This window comes from Oncorhynchus mykiss, chromosome 14 (assembly GCF_057628025.1).
Source record: "Oncorhynchus mykiss isolate SJ-2025 chromosome 14, ASM5762802v1, whole genome shotgun sequence".
NCBI classification, from domain to species: Eukaryota; Metazoa; Chordata; class Actinopteri; order Salmoniformes; family Salmonidae; genus Oncorhynchus; species Oncorhynchus mykiss.
Window position 1 is genome coordinate 6,401,640 of NC_143035.1, and position 23,433 is coordinate 6,425,072.

General features: G+C 45.3%; 1 protein-coding gene across 1 annotated transcript; it reads right to left on the minus strand.

Moving 5' to 3' along the window:
• Nucleotides 1-536: 536 nt before the first annotated feature.
• On the minus strand, nt 537-23,234 carry LOC110488612 (regulator of G protein signaling 14). The gene is given in 16 exon segments (XM_021560888.3): nt 537-761; nt 764-924; nt 1,098-1,191; nt 1,302-1,342; nt 1,929-2,010; nt 3,128-3,254; nt 12,765-12,841; nt 12,985-13,203; nt 13,985-14,079; nt 14,215-14,257; nt 14,356-14,535; nt 20,607-20,750; nt 20,962-21,054; nt 21,181-21,329; nt 21,525-21,546; nt 23,083-23,234. Coding segments are annotated over 16 exon segments (1,599 nt in total). The 5' UTR covers nt 23,131-23,234; the 3' UTR covers nt 537-737.
• Between the last annotated feature and the right edge of the window lie 199 nt (nt 23,235-23,433).

The following is a 23,433-nucleotide window of genomic DNA, read 5'->3' on the forward strand; positions in this document are numbered from 1 at the left end:
TAAATATCAAACTTTCACAAGAGAGAAAAGTACTCAAAATGCAAAATACCAAACACCTTAATTAAATATCAAATCACACACTAAAGAAAATGTACTAAAAGTACTATTAGTTCAAGTTAAATATTATGATAAGTAAAATACCGCAAAATATGAAAGACCATCTTGAAAGTAATTCCTTAATTGAAAAACAAAACTTCTGTTTTTTTATTTTTATCAGACGTCAGGGGAGGAACTGGAAGCTAAAATAGATCCTTCATATCATGACATATTGTACCTTTGATATTCGGGATTAAAACAAACAATAGAGTTAATACAGTTTCGTACCAGACACAGTGATAACACATTGGATGCTGACCTTATTCAGACAATCATAAGCAAAAGTGCTTGACTAGGTCTCTTAATAGTTGTGGACTTCCTGTGCACAACTTATAATATTTGATGAACAATCTTTTAACAGGATTAATTGCTACATGTGTCAACATCCCCTGCCCAAACCTGACTTCAGCATGTTCACAAACACACACACACACAGTAAAATGGGTCCTATACACACACTCACACTTACACCAGGTACACAAAGTAAAAGTGACACTTAGAATGTTTTTATCTATCAGACACTTGTTTGTTTTGAACCTATGTGTTTGGAACCTGATGAGTCTGTTACACACGCTCCTGACTCTGCTGCTCCAACAGGCGTGGGAGTGGAGGAGGTAGTGGGTTGGTTATCTGACTCCTCTTTAATGTCTGTGGGGGCTCCATCCCCATCTCCCCCTGCAGCCTCTCCATCCTCCCCCTGTTGCGTCTCCTGGTCCTGGCTAGGGGGTTTCAAGAGGAACTGGGGCAGCTCTAGGTGTTCCTTGGTCAGCAGGCCTCTCTGGTCATCCACCCGACAGGCCTGAGCTCTGGACAACAGCTCTATCATCGCTGAGAGAGAGACACAGGGGATGGGGAAAAGGGGAGAAAGAAAGAATAGAGACATATAAACAGTTTGTCTCAAATTAGGGCTAAGGTGAGACTAAAAGGTTATTGTTACAGCTATTAGGAAGTCTCCAGGGTTTAGTCCTAGAGAGGCTCAGTAAATAAGCCATGACTCGTACCATCCATCTCTTGGTTCTTCCTGACTCTGGGCTTGGGGTTGGCTGCCTGAGGCGACACATGGACCTCTGGGCCTACTGGAGATGTAGCTTGATCCTGGAAATGTTTCAGAAGAACAGACAAACACTTGCTAAACTCTGGACACATGAGTAGGGCCAGGACATTTTCCCTACCATGCGAACTGGCCATCACTATGCAGGACTCACCTGTGTGACTGGAGTTGAGCCACTGACCCTGGAACTGCTAACTGTAAAAACAACAATAGTCAGTTATAGGCAGGCTACTGTACATGTTATGGAGTTTGACATAAGGCAAAACCCTGACATCAGTCACTTAAAAGGAGCTTTTCCCAGAAAAAGCTAGAATAAACCCCCCCTTCCCCAGTCCCTTTCTCCTCATTATCTCCTAGTCCCTCTTTCTCATGAGTAATGAGTAGGCCTCAGCGAGTGGCCACATATCCAAAGTGAAGGCAGTTCTGGTCCCAGAGCAGTAGAGAGAGGAGGTGAGTGAACTCACAGTGACACAGCACTCAACAAGCCAAATGTACTCAGACATCTAAGGGAGAGAGAGTGAAGAGAGGAGAGAAATAAAGAAATAGTGTACGGGCAGGCGGAATAGAACGAGCCAGAGAAGGAATTGATGCCATTAGAAAAACAGAGAAGGAAATAAAACACTGTACATAGCTGACATTTTCTAACCGAGTTTAAATGGACTGGAAAACCAGTGAGGTTACACAACCCCAGCAGTACAATGCCCTGAATCCTGTCCATTCTTATTTTCACAATGGGACAAAGAACTAGTTAACAGGTGTGTGCTAATCAGTATGTATTCACCTTTGACCTTGTGGAGCTGCAGCGTCTTATTGGCTAGTTTGAACACATTGGTGCTCATGCTCAGTGGCACATCACTCCCACTCTGAAAAACAGGACATATGATCACACACAGACACTTTCTCTCTCACACACACTTTCTCAGTAATAAACTGGTCTTGAACTTCGCTAAAACTAAGAGCATTGTATTTGGTACAAATCATTCCTTAAGTGCTAGACCTCAGCTGAATCTGGTAATGAATGTTGTGGCTGTTGAACAAGTCTAGGAAACTACATTACTTGGAGTTATCTTAGATTGTAAACTGTCATGATCAAAACATATGGATTCAATGGTTGTAAAGATGGGGAGAGGTCTAGCCGTAATAAAGAGATGGTCTGTATTTGACACCACACTCAAAAAAGGAAGTTCTGCAGGCTTTAGTTTTGTCTAATCTTGATTATTGTTCAGTCTTGTGGTCCAATGCTGCAAGGATAAACCAGCCGCAGCTGGCCCAGAACAGAGCAGCACGTTTTGCTCTTAATTGTAATCAGAGGGCTGATATAAATACTATGCAGGCCAGTCTCTCTTGGCTAAGAGTTGAGGAGAGACTGACTGCATCACTTCTTATTTTCATAAGAAACATGAATGTGTTGAAAATCCCAAATGGTTTGCATTGTCAACTTACACACAGCTCTGACACACACACTTATCTCACCAGACATGACACCAGGGGTCTTTTCACAGTCCCCAAATCCAGAACAAATTCAAGAAAGCGTACAGTATTATATAGAGCCCTTATTGCATGGAACTTCCTTCCATCTCATATTGCGCAAATAAACAGCCAACTTGGTTAAAAAAAAAACAGATAAAGCAACACCTCACAGCACAACGCCTCTCCCCTATTTGACCTAGATAGTTTGTGTGTATGCTACGTGTGCCTTTTGTAGGCTACGTGTGCCTTTTTTTAAAATGTATGTAGTTCTGTCCTTGAGCTGTTCTTGTCTATTGATGTTCTGTATTATGTCATTCTGTATTATGTTTCATGTTTTGTGTGGACCCCAGGAAGAGTAGCTGCTGCTTTTGCAACAGTTAATGGGGATCCTAATAAAATACCAAATACCAATTCATATTCACTCAGAATTTCTAGAACACACACACACATTCACTCAAGACATTCTATAACACACACACACACACACGCACACACACACACAGTCCTCACCATGGTGACCATGGCTTCGTGTGTTCTGAGTTGGTGTTTCTGTAGTACCATAGAAAGGGCATCCAGCAGAGTCTTACTGGACTTCACTATGATGCCGAATGTCTTACCAGTGAAAACCACCTCCAACCTGAAACACACACACAGCAATATACAATACATATTCAGAAACAGTACACAAATCAAATCAAATGTTATTGGCCGCATACACACATTTAGCAGAAGTTATTGCAGATGTAGCAAAATGCCTGTGTTCCTAGCTCCAGCAGGCAGTAATATCTAACAATTCACAACAATGCACACAGATCTAAAATAAAAATAATGGAATTAACAAATACATAAATATTAGGATGAGCAATGTCGGAATCCAGAGTATAAAAAGATTTACGGTACCATTCAAAAGTTTGGACACCTACTCATTCTAGGGTTTTTCTTTATTTTTACTATTTTCTACATTGTAGAATAATAAAAACTATGAAATACCACATATGGAATCATGTAGTAACCAAAAAAGTGTTAAACAAATCAAAACACATTTTAGATTTGAGATTCTTCAAAGTAGCCAACCTTTGCCTTGATGACAGCTTTGCACACTTGGCATTTTCTCAACCAGCTTCACCTGGAATGCTTTTCCAACAGTCTTGAAGGAGTTCCCACATATGCTGAGCACTTGTTGGCTGCTTTCCTTCACTCTGCGGTCCAACTCATCCCAATCCATCTCAATTGGGTTGAGGTCGGTTGATTGTGGAGGCATTGACTGACCTTCATGTCTTAAAGTAATGATGGACTGTTGTTTCTTATTTGAGCTGTTCTTGCCAATATATGGACTTTGTCTTTTGCCAAATAGACATATCTTCTATATACCACCCTACCTTGTCACAACACAACTGATTGGCTCAAACGCATTAAGGAAAGACATTTCAAATGTGTTTTTTTACATTTGATTAAAGCAGAGACACAGAGCTACAAAATGGTATATCATACACTGCATTTGAGGAACCATGGGAAAGTAATTCTGCTTAGAAAGTTGTAACCTCACTTTTGAGAAAATGGTCTTTGAATGTTTTACTACCTACTGGAGAGCTCTTATTTGTCTACACCCATTCAGCAACGTTCACACCCTCTTAATGTGTGTGTGGGATGAATAAGTAAGATGGTGCTCTGCTTCTAGCTCTTAACCTGTTAGATCTCTAGGGGCGCTATTTCATTTTTGGATAAAAAACGTTCCCGTTTTAAGCGCGATATTTTGTCACGAAAAGATGCTCGACTATGCATATTCTTCAGTTTTGGAAAGAAAACACTCTGAAGTTTCAGAATCTGCAAAGATTTTGTCTGTAAGTGCCCCAGAACTCATTCTACAGGCGAAACCAAGATGATGCATCAACCAGGAATTAGCAGAATTTCTGAAGCTCTGTTTTCCATTGTCTCCTTATATGGCTGTGATTGCGCAAGGAATGAGCCTACACTTTCTGTCGTTCGCCCAAGGTCTTAGCAGCATTGTGACGTATTTGTAGGCATATCATTGGAAGATTGACCATAAGAGACTACATTTTCCAAGTGTCCGCCTGGTGTCCTGCGTCGAATTCGGTGCGCAATTGCCAGCTGCTTCTACTTTACCATTTGATTCAGGGGAGAAAGCATGTGTCCAAGAACGATGTATCAATGAAGAGATATGTGAAAAACACCTTGATGATTGATTCTAAACAACGTTTGCCATGTTTTCAGTCGATATTATGGAGTTAATTTGGAAAAAAGTTCGCGTTTTGAGGACTGAATTTTCGGATTTTTTTTGGTAGCCAAATGTGATGTATAAAACGGAGCTATTTCTAATACACAAGGAATCTTTTTGGAAAAACTGAGCATCTGCTATTTAACTGAGAGTATCCTCATTGAAAACATCAGAAGTTCTTCAAAGGTAAATGATTTTATTTGAAGGCTTTTATGTTTTTGTTAATGTTGCGTGCTGGATGCTAACGCTAATGCTAACGCTAAATGCTAACGCTAAATGCTAACGCTAGCTAGCTACTTTTACACAAATGATTGTTTTCCTATGGTTGAGAAGCATATTTTGAAAATCTGAGATGACAGTGTTGTTTACAATAGGCTAAGCTTGAGAGATGGCATATTTATTTCATTTCATTTGCGATTTTCATAAATAGTTAACGTTGTGTTATGCTAATGAGCTTGCTGATAGATTTACACAATCCTGGATACAGGGGTTTTTTCATAGCTAAACGTGACGCAGAAAACGGAGCGATTTGTCCTAAACAAATAATCTTTCAGGAAAAACTGAACATTTGCTATCTGAGAGTCTCCTCATTGAAAACATCTGAAGTTCTTTAAAGGTAAATGATTTTATTTGAATGCTTTTCTGTTTTTTTGTGTAAATGTTGCCAGCTGAATGCTAATGCTAAATGCTACGTTAGCCATCAATACTGTTACACAAATGCTTGTTTTGCAATGGTTGAGAAGCATATTTTGAAAATCTGAGATGACAGTGTTGTTAACAAAAGGCTAAGCTTGAGAGCTAGCATATTTATTTCATTTCATTTGCGATTTTCATGAATAGTTAACGTTGCGTTATGGTAATGAGCTTGAGTCTGTATTCACCATCCCGGATCCGGGATGGGGAGATCAGAAAGGTTAACCTGTTGAGGATATGGCAGACAAACGCCCCCTTTGGAGAGATTGGGTACCCCTAGTAAACTGGAAAAAAAATCTTTCAAAAATTGTTAATATATGCAAATAAAAATTATTATTGGATAGAAAACACTCTAAAGATTCTAAAACCGTTGGAATTATGTCTGTAAGTATAGCAGAACTCACAGGGCAGGCATTCTTCCAAACTAGTTTCTGTGGCCATGAAAGTTGGAGCAACTTTGACGTCATGCCCCCACCCCTCCCAACCAGCTATGATTCTGGGGACACTTTCTATCTCTTCCGCTAGATGTCCTCTTTCATTAGAGCTTCAAACCGTTCAAATCGCGCGAGAATTGACCCTATGGGAGTGAAATTAGTGCGTGCCACGAGAGAATAGGCTGTGCGTATGGGCGCGAATTGGTCACAGTCATTCCTTTGTTTCCAGCACTGAAGAGAAGGGCAGACGATGGGCGATTGAATTGAAGTTTGTTTTGCACGTCTAAAACATCATAAAGCTTGCTTCTGCACTTAGTTTGACCTGTTTAGTCGACATATAATGTGTAATTTTGAAGTTTTGATGCGCAACTTATCCGGACCAGAGGACGTTTTGGGTGCATTTCAGCTGATGTTATTAGCAGTAGCTAATACAAAGACGCAAGACTTGAAACCAAACGATGTATTGGGTAAGTATGAAGCCTTCTAAGACATTCTGAACGAAGACCATCGAAGGTAAGGGAATATTTATGCTTAAATCTGTGTTTCTGTTGACTCCAACATTACGTGGAAATGTAGCTTGGAACTGAGCGCTGTCTCACAATATGGAATAGTGTGCGATTTCTGTAACGTTAAAAATAAATCTAACACAGCGGTTGCATAAAGAAGCAGTGTATCTTTCTAACTATATGTAGAACATGTATATTTAGTCAAAGTTTATGATGTCTATTTTACGTTATCTTGCCGCGCTACATAGATTTCCTGCGGGCGTTTTTGAGTAATTTCTGAAGGTGAACTCACTGTAAATGGACATTTATGGATATAAATGGCATATTATTGAAAAAAAAAAATATGTACTGTGTAATATGTCATATTACTGTCATCTGATGAAGATTTTCAAAAGGTTAGTGAGCGATTTATTTTTTAATCCTGCGTTTGTTGATTGCATGTTTTGGCTATTGAAATGAGCTGTGTCTGGTGGTGGTTTTACATATATATGTGCTATGTTTTCGCCGTAAAACATTTTAGAAATCTGACTTGCTGGCTAAATGAACAAGATGTTTATCTTTAATTTGAGCTATTGGACTTGTTAATGTGTGGAGGTTAAATATTTTTAAGAATATTTTTGCGTTCCATGCGCCACCGTTCCAGCTGCACGTGGGAGGGTTGATTCCCAATTGGGAACCAGTATCGTAGACAGGTTAAGCAACTTTGCAGTATTTCTATAGCCCAGAAAATGTTTTGTGTTATTACAAACATCCGGAAATAACTTTAGGATATCAGAGAGGCGGTAACTCACAAGCATTCCGACCAGAAATACAACTTTCCCGAATTGGGGTCCTTTGTTTGTACCCGCCCAAGGCAATTTAACTTATCCCAAAGGCTGCTCCCAGACGCCCCTGGTGGAGCAGAGGTGTTCATTTGAGTGAACTTCTAATCTGACTCAGGTGGTGTGCATACCATCCACCTCTCCTGAGTATATTACTCGCTAATATTTTGTCCTTGGACAATAAAGTACACGAGCTCAGGACGAGGATCTCCTTCCAGAGAGACATCAGGTACCGTAACATACTCTGTTTCATGGAATCATGGCTCTCTCAGGATATACTGTCCCCATCCAAAAAAGCCAGCTGGGTTCTCAGTACAGCGCGCAGACAGGATTAATTAACTACTCATGGTGTGATTATGACAACGTACAGGAACTCAAGTCCTTTTGTTCACCCAACCTAGAATTCCTCACAATCAAATGCCAAGAGAATATTCTTCGGTTATAGTCATAGCCGTGTATATTCCCCCTCAAGCCGATACCAGGACGGCCCTCAAGAATCTACACTGGTCTTTCTGCAAACTGGAAACTGAACATCCTAAGACTGCATTTACTGTAGCTGGGGAATTTAACAAAGCAAATATGAGGAAAACACTACTGAAATTCTATCAACACATTGCCTGTAGTACTCGCGCATCAAAACTCTCAAATGTTATTATTCTCCCTTCCAGGATGGCTACAAGGCCCTCCCCCACCATCCCTTTTGGCAAATCAGATCATGACTCCATTCTTCTCCTCGCTTCCTATAGGCAGAAATTCAAACAGGAAGTACCCATGCTAAGGTCTATTCAACACTGGTCTGACCAATCGGAATCCATGCTTCAAGATTGTTTTGATCACGTGGACTGGGATATATTTCGGGTTGCCAATGAGAATATCATTGACGTGTACACTGACACGGTGTTCATCAGGAAGTGTATAAGGGATGTTGTTCCCACTGTGACTATTAAACCTCCCCAAACCAAAAACTGTAGATTCGCTCAAAACTGAAAGTGTGAACACCCGCATTTAACCATGGCAAGGTGACTGGGATATGGTTGAATACGTTCAGTGCAGTTGTGTTATTAAACAGGAAAAACGTCAGCACAGAGACAAAGTGTAGTCGCAATTCAATGTCTCAGACACGAGACATATGTGGCAGGGACTCGAGATGGATTATAAAGTGAAAACCAGCCATGTCGCGGACACCAATGTCTTGCTCCCGGACAAGATAAACACCTTCCTCGCCCACTTTGAGGATAACACGGTGTCACCGACGTGGGCGGCTCCCGGGGATTGTGGGCTCTCGTTCTCCGTGGCCGATGTGAGTAAGACATTTATGCATGTTTTAACCATCGCAAGGATCCTGGCCCAGACGGCATCCCTAGCCGCGTTCTCAGAGCATGTGAAGACGAACTGGCTGGAGTGTTTACGGATATATTCAATCTCTCCCCTATCCCAGTCTTCTGTTCCCACTTGCTTCAAGATATCCACCATTATTCCTGTACCCAAGAAAGCAAAGGTAACTGAACTAAGTGGCTATTGCCTCGTAGCACTCACTTCTATCATCATGAAGTTCTTTGAGAGGCTAGTTAGGGATCATATCACCTCCACCTTACCCGACACCTTAGATCCACTTCAGTTTGCATACCACCCCAATAGATCCACAGACGATGCAATCGTCATCAGACTGCACACTGCCCTATCCCATCTGGACAAGAGGAATATCTATGTAAGAATGTTGTTCATTGACTACAGCTCAACCTTTAACACCATAGTACCCTCCAAGCTCATCATTAAGCTCAGGGCCCTGGGTCTGAACCCTGCCCTATGCAACTGGGTCCTGGACTTCCTGACAGAGCACCCCCAGTGCTGATTCTCAACACAGGGGCCCCACAAGGGTGTGTGCTCAGCCCCCTCCTGTACTCGATGTTCACCCATGAATGCGTGGCCGCGCACGCCTTAGCCCCTAAGACCCTCACAAACTTTATACACCCATCCTGTCGGGCTGTATCACCGCTTGGTACGGCAAATGCACCGCCTGGTATGGAAACTGCACCGCCTGCAACCGCAGGGCACTCCAGAGGGTGGTGCGGTCTGCCCAACGCATCACAGAGGGCTCACTGCCTGCCCTCCATGACACCTACAGCCGCAAAATGTCACAGGAAGGTCTAAAAGATAATCAAGGACATCAACCACCCGAGGCAGGGTCTGTTCACCCCGTTATCATTCAGAAGGCGAGGTCAGTACAGGTGCATCAAAGCTTAGACAAAGGCCATCAGACTGTTAAATAGCCATCACTAGCCAGCCTTCACCCAGTACCGTGCCCTGAACTTAGTCAATGTCACTAGCCGGCTACCACCCGGTTACTCAATCCTGCATCTTAGAGGCTGCTGCCTTTGTACATAGACATGGAATCACTGGTTACTTTAATAATGCAATACTGGTCACTTTAATAATGTTCACATACTTTTTACCCACTTCATATGTATAGACTGTATTCTAGTCAATGCCATCCTATTAAACTATTGCTGTACATATGTACTATTCTATCCTGTGTATTCTACAGATATACTAAATACTCTATCCACATACTGTCCATAATGTCTGTACATCCCATCATATACAGTACCAGTCAAAAAATTTGGACACCTACTCATTCACTCAATCAGCTTCATGAGGTAGTCACCTGGAATGCATTCCAATTAACAGGTGTGCCTTGTTAAAAGTTCATTTGTGACTGATCTCAGGAAACTAGGCGTATGTTGTGGGTCACTACTTCACAGCAGAGCCATTTGAACATAAACGTTTTTTAAATACATGTGGAACATGTGAAGTTTCATGTGCCTTAATAACAGACTTTTATGCCATCTGTAAATATGAATAAAATTGTTAAATTACAAGCCCAGTTTGTTTTGCCACAGATAAAGTTAGCAACCTTCCCGCTAGCCATGATTGGCTGAGATAATGAGTGGGCAGGATATGCCGAGATGAGTTTGAATTGGTCTGCCATAAAGCATGCTTCTGTCTATTTGAGCTGGTCAGTATGTGTAGGTAATCCTGTCTAACGCTGCACTTAAAAAACTGTATCCCGTAGTAGAACTGTATAAGTGTTGCTCTCCACTTTCTGGAGGACCGAGTTTTGAAATCAGTGGAATTAGAGTATGATAGCTAAGGTGATGGAGAAAACACATGTCTCTGGATTACATCTACAAACTAAGGGCAACCATGGCATCCGTGACAGGGAGAGGCGTCCATCCATGATGTACACGGGTAAGATAGTCTATCTAGCTACATTTTCAGATATTACACTTTCAAATTTTGGCAGAAAGTAATTTTCATTTCAAGTAAAGTCTACTGTTAGCTGGCTAGCTAGCTAGCTAACGTTAGTTTCCTGGCTCGCTAGCTAATGTTACATGTATGGTCTTATTATTCGTATCTCAGAGCCATTTGCTTTGCTAGTTATAGGCTAATGTTTGTTAGCTAACATTGAATCCGGTTGGTTAGCTCCCTGCAGATTCATGCAGGGTAGTAACAGCATGAGTTGTGATTGTGGTTCATTGTTTAGCTAGCTAGCTACATGTCTTAACAAGACTCCACTATGCAATTAACCATTTCAATAGAATGTCACTGCGATGACTGTTGATAGACATAGCTGGTAAATTAGCTCTAGCTAAATACTCAGATTTCAGAGCACAGGTAAGATAGTCTAGCTAGCTACATTTTCAGATATTACACGTTTCTAATTTTGACAGGAAGTTTTCATTTCAAGTTAAAGTGTGCTGTTAGATAGTTAGTTAACATTAGCTGGCTGGCTCGCTAGCTAACGTTACATGTATGATCTTATTATTTGTATCTCAGAGACATTTTCTTTGCTAGTTAATAGCCTAATGTTAGCTAGCTAACATTGAACCTGGTTGGTTAGCTACCTGCAGATTCATTAAGGGTAGTAACGTCATGAGTTGGGATTTTGGTTAATTGTATACCTAGCTAGCTAGCTACATGTCTTAACAAAAGACTCCATTATGCAAGTAACCATTTCAATAGAATGTCACTGTGACAACTGTGGATAGACATAGCTGGTAAATTCGCTCTGGCTATCCACTCTCGTCTGAGTGTGCCAGAGCGCAGAATAACTGATGAATTTATGAACGCTCAACACCCATTGAATATGGCCGGTGTCAGTAAAGATTGGCAAAAAAAGCATAAATTGTTGCCAGAAGCGCAGTTGCAGTCACCAATGCTCTGGATAACATAAAAACAGTCTAACCAGCTCTGCTAGGGCGAGTAAAATGGTCAGTGAGCAGTTCTCTCATTTGTGTCTGAAAGAAGCTAGCAAGCTAGCCAATGTTAGCCAGTTAGCTTGGGTGCTTGATTGTTGTTAGGACAGAGCGCTAAGAACAACCATTAAAGAGATGGGTGGTGCTAAAGCCCTTTTTGGGCTAGGTCGCCAACATCATGTGAAATTGCAGTGCGCGAAATTCAAAATACAAAAATCGTAACATTAAACATTCATGGAAATATAAGTGTCATACATCGTTTAAAAGCTTAACTTCTTGCTAATCCAGCCGCTTTGTCAGACTTCAAAAAGGCTTCATGGCGAAAGCATACTATGCAATGATCTGAGGACAGCGCCACGCATACAAAATCATTAAAAACATTTTCCAAGCCAGCAGAGGCGTCACAAAAGTAAGAAATAGCGATAAAATAAATCACTTACCTTTGAAGATCTTCCTCTGTTTGCAATCCCAAGGGTCCCAGCTACACAACAAATGGTTGTGTAGCTGGTCAAATGGTCATTTTGTTCGATAACGTCCTTCTTTATATCCAGTCGTTCAACACGCAGACGAAGCAATCCCAAAAGTTACCAATAAACTTCGTCCAAACAAGTCAAACAATGTTTCTAATCAATCCTCAGCTTCACTAATATGTCAATAAACAATCAAATTTAAGACGGAGAATAATATGTTCAATACCGGAGATAAATAACGAAGTGGGCACCCTCATCCATACGTGCCACCAGACTACAGTCCAAATGAGAGCCACCTTGAAAAACTACAAATTCTAGCTCATTTTTCAAAAACAAGCCTGAAACCCTTTCTAAAGACTGTTGACATATAGTGGAAGCCATAGGAACTGCAATCTGGGAGGATTTCCTTTGAATTTCCCATAGACAAGCATTTTCAATGGGTGGTGACCTAAAAAATATATATATATTTGATGGATTCTCCTCGGGTTTTCGCCGGCCATATCAGTTCTGTTATGCTCACAGACAATGTTTTAGAAACTTCAGAGTGTTTTCGATCCAATAATACCAATTATATGTATATCCTAGCTTCTGGGCCTGAGTAACAGGAAGTTTACTTTGGGCACGTCAGTCATCCGAACTTCCGAAAACTGCCTCCTAGCCCTAAGAAGTTTTAACACATAAACCTACAAATACATTGATGATGAGTGAGACAGGAAGAGGAACTGACTTACGCAAACGTTACCCTCAGCTCCAGGGAGACCTGCTGGTCTCTCAGTACGGAACAGTCCTGCTCCAGAGATAGTGGCTGCTGTAGGGAGAGCATATACACAAACAATAGATACCGTCACTATAGAAAAGAACATTATTAACAAAAAACTCTCGCCCCAGAGCTCAGTCCCTGAACGGGGTGATAAAGTGAGACTTGAGCTGAGGGTGCGGGCCTGGGCTCACCCTGTTCTTGCTGTGCAGATAGATGAGGATGTCTTTAAGGGGGAAACCTCTCTTCTCACAGAGGCCTGACAGCATTTCTCTTAGGAGGAGACCAGGCCGTGTAGGAGCCAGGGAGGCACTGCCGTCAGGCAGGTAGACACAGCAGTAACCCCCCTCCACACTACCACCACCTCCATCACCCTGCCCCTGGTCTGAGGGACGGGGACTGGAGCGACCGTTCTGGATCAGAGAGGGAGGGAGACAAGGTAGAGAGAGCGGGAGTGGGGGAAAGCGAAAGAGAGGAGAGGAAGAAAGGGAGGGAATGAATACACTTAATCATTGAAGTCTATATTTTTCTACATACAACGTATGGTATGTCACCCTATTCTCCTCCCACAGCCCAGATGACAGAGTCAAGCCCAGTATGATGCATTTATCAGCGTTATCAGAAAACACAGGATTTATTTTTACTGCTACGAAGACGATACACATCTTTACATTTCTGTGTCACGAGGATTTTAGCTCCACGGAAAAATTATTAGACTGTATTAGTGATTAAAATACTTGGATGGCTCACAACTTTCTCCTACTAAATAAAAACAAGACTGAGGCACTGTTGGTTAGGGGCTTGTAGGTTGAGACTGTAACCTCATATAAATATCTTGGAATTTTAATGACGGCCTCTCTTTTAAATTGCATGTTCAACATCTTACCAAAAAATTGAAGCTGAAGTTTAGATTTTATTTTAGGAATAAGACCTGTTTTTCTTTTGCAGCCAGGAGGCTAGTATCAGCTACATTTATGCCTTTACTAGACTTTACTAGACTATGTTGATATTTTATATACGAATGCTTCCTCTCAGTGTTTGAGACTAAACTGTGGACACATTTATAATAAATATTGAAACACACTTTTTTAGCTTTTTAGTTGTTCAGTTTTTATTGTTATTCTTTTGTTTTCATCCAATTATGTTTGTTCTGCAGTAAATATTTCTTTTTCTATTTTCATTGTTGCACTTTACCTCTATCTGCCTGTAGAAGGAGCCCAACTCCACACTGCTGTTGGACATCTGAGACTCCGTACGAGACACATTCACCTTGGGGTACGACACCTCTACTGAGAAGGGAGGGGAGGAGAGAGAAAGGGAGGGAGAAAGGATGAGGGAGAAACAGACACGTGTGTGGAGTGGTAAAAATTTACCAGAGAATACCATGGGAAGAGAAGAGATATTATAGATGAGCGGAAGCCTACCTCCCCATGATCCCCTCTTCTCCCGTTGCTTGTTCTTCTTCTGCTGAACACAGGTTACAAGCTATTACTCATACCATTTTTCAAAAAATGATCAAAACATTGCTTCCATAGTTATTGTTAAAACACATCCATCCATCCCACCTTCTTGTTGTCGTTGAGGGAGGGGCTGGCAGTGGCCATGTTCTCCCATGATCCTGTGCTGGTGGGCTCAGGGGGGATTCTGGGTAGTGGCGTGCCCTCCACGCTGGCCAGGGTACATTTCTGGTAGAGAGGGGAGCGGACGAAACGCCTGTAGCTGTCCATCTTCATCAGCTTAAAGATCTGACACAGGGGAGGGACGGGGACAAACAGACACAGACATGTAGACACACCAGTTCAGGTCATGGCACTGCATGCACCACACTTCTACACTTTTGTTGGTAATACGTTTGAGTTGCTCTACTTTCTTGCTTTAAAAGATACATTTCACCACTGCTCTTTCACTGTATATGTCCATTAATATGATATTAATATATAATATGTGCAAATACAAGCATTTCTGAATCTCTCTGGAAGAAACAGGCCATCTACATTTCCTGGTTGTAATCAAACCACAATATCCGGAATTTGTAGTGATTTCAGGATGAAGTACAACCCCGGGCGAGGTGGATCCAGTTGAGAATTGCGTATAACTATTTATTTTTGTGTCAACAACAACTGTAAATGTTTAGTCATGGTGCGGTGCTCAGTAGCTGGATGTGCAAACTAGAAGAAAGCACAGGCTGCTGGGGTAACATTTCAATGGTTACCTAACAGAGATATTCCTCAGAGCCAACAGTGCCTGGCGGCAATAAAGAATGCTGCCTATGATGTGAATACTCCTGTGGAGAAATATCCAAATGTCTGTGGTTGTCACCAGCACTTTCAGCCAGAGGATTTCGAAACGGACCTGAAGTATCAACTTGGGGGGTTGCCAGGTTGTCGAAAGTTGAAAAGTTAAGTTATTCCAAGGATTATCCCCTTCATTTCAAAGAGGAAAGCATCTGATCAGAGAACATCAGCACAGAAAATAAGCAGAGGTAACATAGCGAACTTAGCTAACTAGCTAGCAAACTATATTTGTTAGTGTTCATAATACGCTGGCTATACTTTCCAAAGCAAATCAATGTTATTAGCCAGGTGCTATCTTTTTGTCATTTAGCAGACGCTCTTATCCAGAGCAACTAGAGTTAAGTGTTCGGCTCAAGGGCACATTGACAGATTTTTCACCTAGTCAGTTCAGAGATTCATACCAGCAACCTGTCAGTTACTGGCACAACCTCTTAACCGCTAGGCTACCTGCCGCCCTAATGTGACTGGCCTATGTGTTCTATTTACATAGTCCGATACCATCAGCATCTGCAGCGCCATCAACATTAAGCTCAGCACCAGGAATTAGTGTAAGTCACCTTTTGATAAATATTTCCATGACAAGATTAGCAAATAAATATACTGGAGCTAGCCATAAACTTGGTCCGTGTCTTGTTGTCATAGTTGGTATGTTTATAAGTGTAACGATTCTCTTCTTGTGAAGTAGAGGCGGACCAAAGCGCAGCGTGGTGGTTGTTCATTGTACTTTATTTACGACACTATACAAGAACAAACTAACGAAAAAACAAGAAACGTGAGAACTCAAAACAGTCCTATCCTGTGACACCAAACACAGTGACAGGAACAATCACCCACAAACAAACAGTGAAACCCAGGCTACCTAAGTATGATTCTCAATCAGAGACAACTAATGACACCTGCCTCTGATTGAGAACCATACTAGGCCGAAAACATAGAACTAGACAAACTAGACATGAAACATAGAATGCCCACTCAGATCACACCCTGACCAACCACAACATAGAAATATACAAAGTAAACTATGGTCAGGGTGTGACAGTACCCCCCCCCCCAAGGTGCGGACTCCGGCCGCAAAACCTGAACCTATAGGGGAGGGTCTGGGTGGGCATCTGTCCGCGGAGGCGGCTCTGGCGCTGGACGTGGACCCCACTCCATAATAGTCTTTGTCCACCTCCTTAGCGTCCCTAGATAGGTGACCCTCCTAAGAGACAGCTCGGGACAGAGGGACAGCTGCTCAGGACAGAGGGACAGCTGCTCGGGACAGAGGGACAGCTGCTCGGGACAGAGGGACAGCTGCTCGGGACAGAGGGACAGCTGCTCGGGACAGAGGGACAGCTGCTCCGGGCGGAGGGGCTCTAGCGGCCCCTGGCTGGCTGGCGGCACTGGCGGCCCCTGGCTGACTGGCGGCCCCTGGCTGACTGGCGGCGCTGGCGGCCCCTGGCTGACTGGCGGCGCTGGCGCTGGGCTGACTGGCGGCGCTGGCGGCCCCTGGCTGACTGGCGGCGCTGGCGGCCCCTGGCTGACTGGCGGCGCTGGCGGCCCCTGGCTGACTGGCGGCGCTGGCGGCGCCGGGCAGACGGGCGGCGCTGGCGGCGCCGGGCAGACGGGCGGCGCTGGCGGCGCCGGGCAGACGGGCGGCGCTGGCGGCGCCGGGCAGACGGGCGGCGCTGGCGGCGCCGGGCAGACGGGCGGCACTGGCGGCGCCGGGCAGACGGGAGGCTCCGATGGCGCCGGGCAGACGGGAAGCTCCGGCGGCGCCGGGCAGACGGGAGGCTCCGATGGCGCCGGGCAGACGGGAAGCTCCGATGGCGCCGGGCAGACGGGAAGCTCCGATGGCGCCGGGCAGACGGGAAGCTCCGATGGCGCCGGGCAGACGGGAAGCTCCGATGGCGCCGGGCAGACGGGAAGCTCCGATGGCGCCGGGCAGACGGGAAGCTCCGATGGCGCCGGGCAGACGGGAAGCTCCGATGGCGCCGGGCAGACGGGAAGCTCCGATGGCGCCGGGCAGACGGGAAGCTCCGATGGCGCCGGGCAGACGGGAAGCTCCGATGGCGCCGGGCAGACGGGAAGCTCCGATGGCGCCGGGCAGACGGGAAGCTCCGATGGCGCCGGGCAGACGGGAAGCTCCGATGGCGCCGGGCAGACGGGAAGCTCCGATGGCGCCGGGCAGACGGGAAGCTCCGATGGCGCCGGGCAGACGGGAAGCTCCGATGGCGCCGGGCAGACGGGAAGCTCCGATGGCGCCGGGCAGACGGGAAGCTCCGATGGCGCCGGGCAGACGGGAAGCTCCGATGGCGCCGGGCAGACGGGAAGCTCCGATGGCGCCGGGCAGACGGGAAGCTCCGATGGCGCCGGGCAGACGGGAAGCTCCGATGGCGCCGGGCAGACGGGAAGCTCCGATGGCGCCGGGCAGACGGGAAGCTCCGATGGCGCCGGGCAGACGGGAAGCTCCGATGGCGCCGGGCAGGCGGGAGGCTCCGGCAGAGGCGCCGGACAGGCGGGAGGCTCCGGCAGAGGCGCCGGACAGGCGGGAGGCTCCGGCAGAGGCGCCGGACAGGCGGGAGGCTCCGGCAGAGGCGCCGGACAGGCGGGAGGCTCCGGCAGAGGCGCCGGACAGGCGGGAGGCTCCGGCAGAGGCGCCGGACAGGCGGGAGGCTCCGGCAGAGGCGCCGGACAGGCGGGAGGCTCCGGCAGAGGCGCCGGACAGGCGGGAGGCTCCGGCAGCGCTGGAGAGGAGGAAGGCTCTGGTAGCGCCGGAGAGGCGGGAGACTCCGGCAGCGCTGGAGAGGAGGAAGGCTCTGGACGGATGGGCCGGAGAGACAGCCTGGTACGGGGAGCTGCCACCGGAGGGCTGGGGTGTGGAGGTGGTGACGGATAGACCGGGCCGTGCAGGCGCACTGGAGCTCTTGAGCACCGAGCCTGCCCAACCTTACCCGGTTGAATGGTCCCGGTCGCCCTGCCAGTGCGGCGAGGTGGAATAGCCCGCACTGGGCTATGCAGGCGAACCGGGGACACCGTGCGCAAGGCTGGTGCCATGTAAGCCGGCCCAAGGAGACGCACTGGAGACCAGATGCGTAGAGCCGGCTTCATGGCACTTGGCTCGATGCCCACTCTAGCCCGGCCGATACGCGGAGCTGGTATGTACCGCACCGGGCTGTGCACCCGCACTGGGGACACCGTGCGCTCCACAGCATAACACGGTGCCTGCCCGGTCTCTCTAGCCCACCGGTAACCACAGGAAGTTGGCTCAGGTCTCCTACCTGGCGTAGCCATACTCCCTGTTAGCCCCCCCCCCAAGAAATTTTTGGGGCTGACTCCCGGGCTTCCATCCACGACGCCGCGCTGCCTCCTCATACCAGCGCCTCTCCGCTTTCGCCGCCTCCCGTTCTTCCTTGGGGCGGCGATACTCTCCTGGCTGAGCCCAAGGTCCTTTACCGTCTAATTCGTCCTCCCATGTCCATACCTCCTCGCGCTGCTCCTGCTGCTGCTTTTTCCTTTGCCCATTACCACACCGCTTGGTCCTGTTGTGGTGGGTGATTCTGTAACGATTCTCTTCTTGTGAAGTAGAGGCGGACCAAAGCGCAGCGTGGTGGTTGTTCATTGTACTTTATTTACGACACTATACAAGAACAAACTAACGAAAAAACAAGAAACGTGAGAACTCAAAACAGTCCTATCCTGTGACACCAAACACAGTGACAGGAACAATCACCCACAAACAAACAGTGAAACCCAGGCTACCTAAGTATGATTCTCAATCAGAGACAACTAATGACACCTGCCTCTGATTGAGAACCATACTAGGCCGAAAACATAGAACTAGACAAACTAGACATGAAACATAGAATGCCCACTCAGATCACACCCTGACCAACCACAACATAGAAATATACAAAGTAAACTATGGTCCGGGTGTGACAATAAGTAGGCTACAAATTCTTCTGTAGTTTTTCTCTCTGTATTCTGCAGGCCTAGTTGATTGCTTATGCAAAGAATGAGGTCTAAACTGGAGAAAAGCAATTGGATATCACAAAATTTGGGAGAAAAAGGGTGTAAAATACAACAACAACAAAATTCAAACCCTTATAGCCAGTTCGTTGGCATGGGGTAGAGGGGCTGTTAGTTATCCTATTCACTATTATTGGCAGTGCTTGTCTACTCAACAGCACAACTGAAGGTGCGCACACACACACACAACAGTTTAATTAGCCAAGTTTGCTAGGGATTGGGAAAAACTGTGACACCACTCCGGACCCAAGGACTGGAGTTACCCATCCCTGCTTTAAATGTATCTCCATCAAACAGAGAACTGAATTCCAAGTGTCAATTTCAATTTAATTTGAAATTCCAATACAATTCTTGAATTTACTCATAAATTGGAGAATAACGTTGATCTAAATTCAAATTTTAAAAAATCTTAAAGTTATGGAATTGAAATTGAATTAGACTCTTTGGACTTTTGATATGGAATTGTAAAAACATGTCATATTTGGAATTGAATTGAAATAGAATTCAATATTTTTACATTTCCCAGTTAATTAGATGAATGCACATAGTATAACAAATTGACTGTAGGTGTCACGTTTACCCCCACTACCCCTCTCTGGCGCTCGACGTCGCCAGTTGTCTCATGATTACGCACACCTGCCACCATCATTACCCGCACCAGCACCCAATTATACTCAACCCGGACTCCATCACCTTCCTGATTACCTCCCCTATCTGTCTCTCCCGTTAGTTCCTTCCTTAGGCGTTATTGACTTGGTTTCTGTTTCATGTCTGTACGCTTTTAGTGTTTCTTGTTTTGTACTATGTTCCCATGCCTCAGCCAGCTCGCCATGGTTCCTGTGCCTTAGCCGGCTCGTCAGGTTCCCGCACCTCAGCCGGCTCTAAAGGTTCCCACGCCTCAGCTGACTCTACAGGTTCCCGCGCCTGGTCCTCGGGACCGTCCCTCTGGTCGGCGTCGTCCTGCGGCTGGAGCCACGCGTCAGGGAGGGGATACAGTCACATTTACACCCGCTCCCTCTCACCAGCACTCGACGTTGCCACCTGCGCCTCATGACACTCACCTGGACTACATCTCCATCCATGTCTGTACGCTTTTTGTGTTTCTTGTTTTGTACTATGTTCTTTTTATTATTACATTTGCACTCCCTGTACTTGCTTCCTGACTCCCAGCATACACGTTACAGTAGGATTTGGTTTTAATAATGTCAACCTGTATTTCCATATTTTCAGTATAGCTAGGCTGTCTGAACAGTGACATGAACAGCCTGAAAGCCTTAGCGAATTGAATTTGAATTTGAATTGTTAGGCATAATATTGAATTTGAAATGGAATTCTTGGAATTTACCTAACATTGAAATTCAGAGGAATTAAATTATCTTTGAATACAATGTCTGGAATTTTAATTGAATTAAATGGAATTTACAGGAAGAGGTATTATGAGGTACAGTAGCCTTGTGCAGCTGGCCTGTGTGAGATGTGTGTGTATGCGTCCGCCAGGTGACAGTAGAGCAGACCTGTGTCTGGGCCTTGTCGAACATTTCAACTTCAGGTTTCTGCAGGTCCTCCTCCTCCACGCGAGCTGTGTCATCGATGTTCACAGAGTAGGGAGCATGGTCAGACAGGTACGTCTGGAAGATGGAGCGAGCCTCCTCAGCAAACTACAGGACCAGAATCAAACACAGTCATCAGACCACCTGTAACCTCAGCTCCATCAACCGACCTTAACTCCACACACTCATTCCTCCCATGTAGTTAGATGTTGTCTCATAGCACGTACATAATAGTCAACATGGAAAATGTAATACCACAAATACAGTCAAACACATAGCTAGGATTCATGAAAGAGAAGACAGAGAAATCCCACAATACCTCTTTCATCCTACTGGGAGGAATCTTCCGGAACTTCTCACAGGCCTGATAAAACAGGATGTTCTCCGCACTCACCTCTGACCTCAGGAAGGCCTTGCATGACACAACAAAGAGCATAACTGATAAACAGATTACCTACAATACAGCTCCCATCAGACCTGATCAGGAGAGAGTGTGTGTGTGTGTGTGTTTTTGTTTATGTATGCATCTATGGCTCACTGTGAAGTAGCGTATTCCCATGGGATCTTCCAACAGCTTCTCAAAGCACACGGCCCAGCTGACGACACCGCTGGCCTGGGCATCTCCCCCCTGGAACCCTGGTAGACTTGTACGACTGCCCCCACAGCCACGACCAGACATGTTCAGCTCTGAAAAATCACACACACGTTAACTATTAATACCCCATGTACACACCCTAAAGCCTCAGAGTATCAGACTAGCATTACTGCTCACACAGACATGTTCAGCTCTGAGAAATAGCCTTCAGACAGACACACGTGCGAGAGAGCGAGCGAACACACACACACACACACACACACACACACACACCATCAATTACTTACCTCCGTCTGACACTGCCTGGCTCTGCAGAGACAAGTAAGGGGAATGTGTGTCAGTCTCAATTAAGTACAATTAAGTACATGATGCATACCATACAGGTCACAGTGACACAGACATTCAAATACATTCAAATCTAAAGTTAGAAACAAACATAAGTGGACACCAACTTTATGGAACAGGAATACAGACCAACTTTACAGATCAGAATACCACACAAAACATGAAAAATCATAAAATCACTCAACCAGATCTCTCAGGCAGTGAGTGAATGAAGGATGGTCTCAAAAACACAACAACACAGCATCAGGAAGTGGAGAGGAAAGAGAACAGCTGCATGGCTTTGTTGTTCTGACAGTTCCCCTCTATGGTAAAGCACTCAAGGAGGCAAGGCCCAAGCTCACACAGGAAGAGGGTGTCACTCTACTGCTCTCGTTCTCTCTCTCTCATTCAGCTTTCAGGACGGAAAATGTTGTTTCTTCAGCTCTAGTTAATCTTAGCCTTCCCCTCTGTGGTGAGAGTAATACTATGCAAACACAAAGACAGGCAGACACGCACACAAATTCTTGTTTTTAGAGCACACATGAGACAGACCCAAGGAGAGCCTATGGCCTCACGCATACAGTGCATGCTAACAGTGCATGGCAACATATGCGTGTATTCATTTGAACATTGGGGACTCCACTCACACAACAGGAGACACCTTGGGAATCCAGTCACCATGACAACCATGGGGAGAAGGGGCAGAACTTGTACTCCATCCGTGGTTCATTCCTCGTATCCACACTGACTCACTTTAAAGCTTTCTCAACATCCTCCTCTGAGGGTATGAGGCACATCACCCAACACACACTGTAATATGACTCAATGCACCACATACAAGACATGACATCAACACCTGATGCTACTGACTAGTGACAGGATGTAGCAACTTACCAAGGGATGCTGGAAGGGATCTGTAGGCCCATACTGAGAACATCTGGAGACTTCTATCCCTCACTATCCCTCACCAACTTTAAACATCTGCTATCTGAGCAGCTAACCGTTCGCTGCAGCTGTACATAGTCCATCGGTAAATAGCCCACCCAATTTACCTACCTCATCCCCATATTGTTTTTATGTATTTACTTTTCTGCTCTTTTGCATACCAGTATCTCTACCTGCACATGACCATCTGATAATTTATCACTCCAGTGTTAATCTGCAAAATTGTAATTATTCGCCTACCTCCTCATGCCTTTTGCACACAATGTATATAAACTATTTTTTTCTTTTTTTTCTACTGTGTTATTGACTTGTTTATTGTTTACTCCATGTGTAACTCTGTGTTGTTGTCTATTCACACTGCTATGCTTTATCTTGGCCAGGTCGCAGTTGTAAATGAGAACTTGTTCTCAACTGGACTACCTGGTTAAATAAAGGTCAAATAAAAAAAACTCACCGGCCACATTGTGTACACGAGCGTTGCACGATAAATTTGCACATACATTTTATTCACATGTCTCGTAATGTTGCACCTCACTGAATTCAACCCAAATCTACAGAAAAAAAACGATAACTTACCATGTGACCAACGCCAGGAACACCCAGAGTCTTCATATTCTTTGGCATGGCCGAAGCACCGGTGGGAATGCGAAACGATGCTCACACACTGGGGGGGTCACAGCAAAGTGATCCGCCCTGCACTGACACACACACACACTTGGGTCCTCCTCATTTAGGACTTCCTGACTGAAAGGGAAGTGTCGCTGTGGCAACAGGCCACAAAAGGGGAAGTGTGGTTACAGTGATCACACTGCTCTTGTGTTGCCTCTTGAGAAACTCTCTGATGTGGATGGTTGGGTTGTGTGTTTCTGCCCTACTGTACTTCTTGCACAGACTAGGCAGTGCAGGCTGTAAGGCTTATGAGGATGA